The sequence below is a fragment of the Scatophagus argus genome, chromosome 20 (assembly GCF_020382885.2).
Source record: "Scatophagus argus isolate fScaArg1 chromosome 20, fScaArg1.pri, whole genome shotgun sequence".
Lineage (NCBI taxonomy): Eukaryota > Metazoa > Chordata > Actinopteri > Scatophagidae > Scatophagus > Scatophagus argus.
Genome location: NC_058512.1, coordinates 8,177,056 through 8,184,068, shown reverse-complemented (window position 1 = coordinate 8,184,068; position 7,013 = coordinate 8,177,056). Strand labels below are relative to the sequence as shown.

At 40.7% G+C, this 7,013-nt stretch overlaps 1 protein-coding gene across 1 annotated transcript; it reads right to left on the bottom strand.

The window, feature by feature from the left end:
* Window positions 1–1,302: 1,302 nt before the first annotated feature.
* Window positions 1,303–6,852, bottom strand: surf4 (surfeit 4). Its single transcript, XM_046374942.1, has 6 exons — window positions 6,556–6,852; window positions 4,114–4,300; window positions 3,614–3,690; window positions 3,440–3,483; window positions 2,561–2,747; window positions 1,303–1,875 (listed from the first exon to the last, which is right to left on the bottom strand). Exons 1-6 carry the CDS (start codon window positions 6,601–6,603, stop codon window positions 1,609–1,611), a joined length of 810 nt encoding a protein of 269 aa, XP_046230898.1. The 5' UTR covers window positions 6,604–6,852; the 3' UTR covers window positions 1,303–1,608.
* Between the last annotated feature and the right edge of the window lie 161 nt (window positions 6,853–7,013).

The following is a 7,013-nucleotide window of genomic DNA, read 5'->3' as shown; positions in this document are numbered from 1 at the left end:
ATCATCTTTTTTTTAACCTAACCCAGCTTAGTAAGAACTAGTTAAATAGTTCCATTTTCTTTATCCTATTTGTCCACACAAGACAAATTTTCAATCATGGCAGCATTCACAACACCACTGCAACAATCATCATCAGGTGCTGTGTGTATGTAGTTATCACACTTACGCATGTTATTTCACGAACGTGACTGAAAAATGGTGACGTGCACCATTGCAGTTGTTTTACCACAGCAGTCCAGTAGGGGTCAGTATTTGCTCAAACTCTTTTCACGTTACAAAAACTGCTGATTCCAAGACACCAGTGATAACATGTATGTCTTATTCATATCATTTCTCTCAGTACAGCAAAACAATGTATCTGAACATTTTATCACCATTTCCTGACAAAGCTGTAATGGCTCCTCGGCAAGCCTTTATGATACCGCATGTTCAGTGCTTGCTTCGTCGGTAGAGAATTTGCATACGATCATCCATTGATGTCCTTCACTTTCAGAGCTAAAAACCTTGACTGAGACAGTAACTTTATTTATTTTTTTTTTAATTTTTATTTCTTCGCCATGAACTTCCAAAATCAAAAAAAAAAAAAAAAAAGAATAAGAGAGACAAAACAAATGAGCAAAAATACAATATAAACTTCTGAAAATCAATACACTGTTTTTTGTTTTTTTTTAATTTCTTACACAGGGCAAAAAACACTGAGCAAAGACAAAGTCCAGGTGGCTAGTGACTCTGCTTAGTCCTCTTTGCTTCTCTAGATCGCAGTATATGGTGTTTCACAAATGCTGAGCCCCCCTCCCCCTATTACCCCCAGTCATATACAGTTCACTAGTTAGCCATTTGCCAAAGACGTACAGTACAAAGTGCCCAATAACAAGTCCTGGAGCTAACAATTGTGTTGAAATTTCAATCAAGCACGACTGCAATCCACCACTTTGTATACAATGTACACGTCCCACCGGATTGGACTCATGAACAAGAGTCAGTCGAGATGTACAGATCTACCGAGGGGCTAGAATGTCAGAGGGGAAAAAAAAAAAAAAAAAGAGGGGGATGAAACCAGGAGAGTCAAGATGAGTTGCTGTCAAATCAGTGCTCAAGTTCTCAGGATTGAAATGGTGAGTACATCTCGGACACATCAAGATCCACCAGCAGGAAAAGATCAGCATCCATGACAAAACCTGAGCTGCTGCACTCAATCCAATTTGCGGTTTGTATCAGAAAATATAACCGTTAATCTAGTATAATTTATGGCACAACACCCATAATATAATAATAATAATTTCATTTTCTCTTTGCTGCTGCCATGGAAAAAAAACGAGATCTACAAGAAGGGTCAAGGAACAATCTGTCATTTTGGATGCTCAACTTAAAAAAAACAAACAAAAAACAAAAATAGAAGTTCGGAGGATAATAGAAAAAATGTCCATAGCTGGGTGAGGTGGAGTCTGTGGATTTGGCCAAATTAAAAAAAAAAAGCTAGGAAAAAAAAAGTGTACCCTGGTGGGGGCGGGGACCGGAGGAGGAGGAGGAGGAGGAGGGTCTTTGTGTCCCGGTCTGTGGGGGAAGTCAGTGGTGCTATGCAGTCCTCTTATCTTACCCCCTCTTTGCCTACCACTCCTTCTTTTTCTCGTCCATGGACACTCCGCCAGGTCCAAGTGCAACCACCAACAGCAGACCGCCGATGACCGAGGTGGTCTGGAAGAAGTCGTACTTGAGGAAGTCGTGCATTGGCTTATAGGCAGGGATGGTCCAGAAAGCGTTGAAGTAGACATTGATAACCAGGAGCCACAAGACAAGAGTCAACGCCGCCAGCTTGGTTTTGAAGCCAATGGCCACCAGGATGATGAGGGCAGTCCCAACCATGTTCTGCAGGATCTGAGGAAGAATGCACATGTTAAAGCAGGGGGGTGAAGATATGTACACTTTATACTATGTGGTCAACACCTCACAGGTTGCTTGCTGACTGACAAGCACCTTAGCTGTACTTTGAGACAAATTTTAGGCTATATAAATAAATTTGGCATTATATCATTTACAAATGAGTGTAGGTGAATCTGAGAACAAACAACCTTCAACAACATAGTTCAACATTTTGGGAAATTCATTCATTTATTCTCTTGCTAAAAGTTAAGCAGAAAGATCGATACCATTCTCATGTCTGTCCAGTAAATAGGAAGCTACTGCCAGCAGCTGGTCAGCTTAGCACAGAGACTAGAAACAGCTAGCCTAGATCTGCCTAAAGTTATCAATATCCACCTTTAAGGCTGCTTCCAGTCCTCATGCTAAGCTACAAGGCAGCTAGCTATACCTTCATATATCGCATGTGACAGCCATCACCCAGCAGTTTCCAAAATGGTGAACTACTCCTATAAGTCCACATCTAAGCTAACTGTTTTAAATGAGGGTTACTCTGAGAAGAAGAATCAGCTTTATTGACAGTATATATATATATTTTACATACACACACTGAATTCGTCTTCTGCATTTGACCCATCCTTAGTTGAACACACACATGCAACACCCGGCAAATTACATGCAGTCTACTCTAGTCAGTACTCACAGAGAAGAAGCTGGAGTCAAAGTGCAGCAGAGTCATGAACATCAGCACGAGCAGTACTCGACCGCCAAGCTGCATGTACTGCTTTGGCGAGCTCTCTCCCATGGAGGGGACTCCAGCAAACATGCTCTTTCCTTCAGAACGGGACTCGGCCAGTAGCAGGAGCAGACCACCTCCCAGGGCGAGGTTTCTGGGAGAGGAGAGAGAGGATAGTTATTTTAGGATGTTGCCTGTCAGGCCTACAGTCAGTCAAGCAGAATAATCTCTAAAGTAGAGAGCGCAGATGAAATGAAGCTATTGGAATTTTTGTGTTCTTTTCAATCAACATGTGTTCATTTTTTTCTTGTTCAGTCTACTGAATGGCACAAAATGTCAAATGCCAATCACGACATTGGTCATTTAGTTTTTTGACTATTAGATCTGCTATTCTAAATTACTTTAATCATCCTGCAGAAATCAATATTGGAATCCTATCAACTAATTGACTGCAAAACCAATTTTTTTAATCACTACAGTTCATCCTAACTTCACACTAACAGCCACCTAAAACATCGCACTGTCTTTAACGGGTTTCTCCGAAGGCTGATGACTCATCTATCCCGTCGACGTTTAAATATATCAATAAATCATCTTGTACACGCTAATTAATTGTTGTAATTGTTGGTGTTTGTTTCACACTTGAGATGCTTTCTCATCTGCTACCAATACGAGCTAATAAAAATTTCCATTACTGCAGCATAAGCACTACATGCTGTTCAAATGATTAAACTGATTCCAATTTGCGATCATAAGCAGTGAATTTCAAAACAGCACATTACATCTTTGAACGTACTTAGAAGAGTATTTCTTTTTAGCACTAAAACCACATTAAATGCCACTTACCTCATCAAAAACTTGAGGTCCCATAAAATGCTGTATGCAACAGTCTGATGGAGGAGAAAAGGGGACATTCCACATTAGATACAAAGATATACTGCTTGTGTAAATTAAAATGTAAACATAGTGACAATGTAAGATTAATGTGCAATATAACGATAATAATGAAAATGTTCTGACCTGTAGTGCTATAATGCCAAATAGCCCAAAGCAGGCATATTGTACAAAATTTCTACTGAGGATGAGGACACAACCACCTGCGAGGACACACACAACAAGGGAAAGATAAAAGAAAAGTTGACGTCATTTCCATTTTCTTTTTTACAGCGCCACATGCCATCATGAAATGTAATTTGAAATATTATCTGAATTAAACAGTTATTACTGTTGTTGTTTTTGTTGTTGTTGACAGAGGAGCTTAAGTTTTAGTACACAAAGCTCATAATATAAAGTGTTTAGGGCGTTATGAATACCAGTGAAAAAAAAAAAAAAACATCCACTGCAATAATTAACTGATTTGTAGACAAGCATCTCTCGGCTTCCTTCCTTCTTTTAGTCTCCCCTGACTTTTCTGAACAGCAAGATCGGTTTGTGACCCAAAAGTGATGCTTGCTGTCTGTATTATTGCAAAACTTTCTGTTAACTGTTATGTATGTTTTATAGTCGTATAATTCACTTACCCAGTTGTCCTATGAGGTTAAGCAGCACGAAACACGTAGCCAGGAAGTAGCCACAGTTCCAGGTAGCCTCGATATAGTCTCTCTGCTCGTTCCACTGGAACCACATGCGGATGCCGTCTTCCAGGAAGGTGCTGATGAGACACAAACGCGCCAGGTGGGGCAGGTACTGTTTGGTTACCCGCAGAAACTGGGCAACAGAGGGGACACAATTACTAACAAAAAAAAAGGATGACATAAAGTTCTAAGATAAACAGTTAAAGGATGTGGTTCCTGAGGTGTTGCTGAACTTGCTCAAACAGCAAAACTGAGACACAAAATCAATGCGTCACCAAGCTGTAACACATAAGAGTCAATTACAACAAAAAGAAAGAAAGATTCCTCCGTAAAAACTCATTAATATACTGACCGGTTCCTACTCAGACAGATCTTGGAGTCTAAACAATGAAAGAAATAACCAGCTCTACTACTTAGCATTATTTACACTGCCAATTATAGGGATAAGAAGTAACCCACTGGTGATTTGAATGGAACTGTCAAGCTAAGTGACTGTTGTAACAGTAGTCATTTAAAACAGAATCGCACCTCTGGGAGAGAATTTGCTTGAAAGAAAGAAAATCCAATGTAGATCCTGTTGTACAGTAGGAGACTGAGCACCTGAGCATCTGAAGCTAAGGTTTTTATTTCATTTTAGAGAGCAAATGAAATGAATGTAGAGTTAATACAAAATGTATAGTTAGATACGTAAGGTAGTTACATAGCTGCTATTTAAACATCAATACTGATTATTTAGTACAACAACTACAGTAGCTTTTCTCTGTAAAGGTTAGGAATAAAGAGTATATGATGTTATTCCACTGCACAAAAACACACAAGTTAAAAACACGAGCGGGGTGAAGCTCTGTTGTGACCCACAAAACTCCAATACAATAAAACAACAACAATAAAACAAACAATAACGGGACTGCACGTTGTATTATTTGGAGCTGAAAGAAAGGAAAAATGAAACCAGCCTACATTCTCTGCTCAAACATAATCTATGAAAAGATCCTCAGACGCTACAGTGACACAGTGGAGGAGCAGCGACCTGCCCCGCCTACTCAGCAGTCCACATCAGCACTGTCAGACCTCGGCAGCCTATCAGCATCCACCAACTCCCACTACAACTGCTATGTGGGACATGAATGGACGGACTGGGGGCCAATCCGAGCAAGCCCAAGGTTGCTGCAACAGCCTAGAAATAGACCATTTTGTGGAGTAACATGTAGCTAAGTAACATGTTAGCTCATGACCCATTAGTGAAAGATGTGCCCTTAAAATGGGCTTTGCAGAGATCCTTGCAAAGCAAACAAAGCATTTATTGTTCCCCTTTCCGTGTGATTTTTTTCTTCTCCAACAGAAGAGGAGCGTATAAATCAATCAGATGCAATCTGAAGGGAAGTAGTGCAGTTTTGGCATGGGGAGGCTGAGTTCAGTCAACACAGATATACACAGAAGTGACTGTATGACTTGACATTTAAACTGCCAGTGCATTAGATAACTGGACTTTCCTGTAAAAACACAAGGCCATGAACCCAGTGCATCAAACCACAGCTACATGCCTTGCATAAGCCAGATTACACAAAAACTTTTAAAAGCACAGAAGACGGAGGGCAAAAACCCACAAGTCTCTGGGTCTACATAGAGCAGAAAGGCAGACTTGAAATCTTGTCTTGACATCTCACCTCTTTAGATCAGTGCATTGCCTATAGTCACACCAGAAAGACAGCTGCCATAGCACGGGTAGCAGTTTTACATCCAATTTTTTTTTGCAAAGCTGTCTGGTGGAGAAACTCTGTCAAGGCCACTTAGGAAAACCAAATGCATCTCCAACTCCAGAGATAGTCTGTCTGTATCCACTAGGCCACCAGTAACACCAAGTAATTAGGTTGCTAAAGAGTTAGCCAATAACTTGAGGTTTAAGCTAAGTGATTTCTCAACGCCTGGCTGGCACTGTCTGACTATGATTGACAATGACTTCAATGTGAAACCGTTAAATGTACTATCAATAAAACCAGGTAGCTACAGACGACAAGCTAACTAGCTGGCATAATAAGGCAGGCATCCAAATTTATACCTGTTAACGTTTAGCTAGGTTGGTCGTTGTCAAACAGATGTCAGTGTGAATTAAAAAGGCTATTAAATCGTTCTTGGTAGTCATGACAAGAAGACACCTCAGCCATCTCCTCTCGTGTAAATTAACACGAATAAATTAGCTATAGAGCTGATCTAATGTCATGCTAACGCCGTCAGATGGACACCATGTACTTGTAGGAGCAACAATTAAAAGCGTCACATCAATGGAGAAAACACTCACTCTCCACTTCATTCTTAGAGTAACAAGTTAGCAGCTAACATGCTAACAGCGGCTAACGTTCACAACTGCCGTGCTAAAATTGAAGTTACCTGGTCTGCCACGTCTTCGGCTGTGTTCATGAGATCCTCCTGTCCCATATTTGTATAATACTAGGGTTTTTTTTTAGAATTAAGGCTAAGCGCAACACAGTTTCAATGTGTTGGATTTTTTTTCGCAGACTGCGCTCGTACTGTTTCCTCCCCCTGTTAACGTTATTTACTTGAAGATTTCCCGACCGCCGAGACGCAGAGAAAGGCCGCCTCCGCCCCACAATGCCCCGCGATTTGACGAGCAACACAGAGGCCCCCTACATGGTACTGCAACCGCTGTATGCCACGTATACTGATCCGTGCAGGGGCTTGTCAAGCTACCCAGCGGTGTTTACGGCCTTCCCACATGTAAACAAGCACTAATTAATACCTGCTGGTCCACCTGAATTCATCTTTTTTTTTAAAACCATAAACTGTGTGGCATGCTCATGTTCGATATTCTTATGCAACTTTTCAAA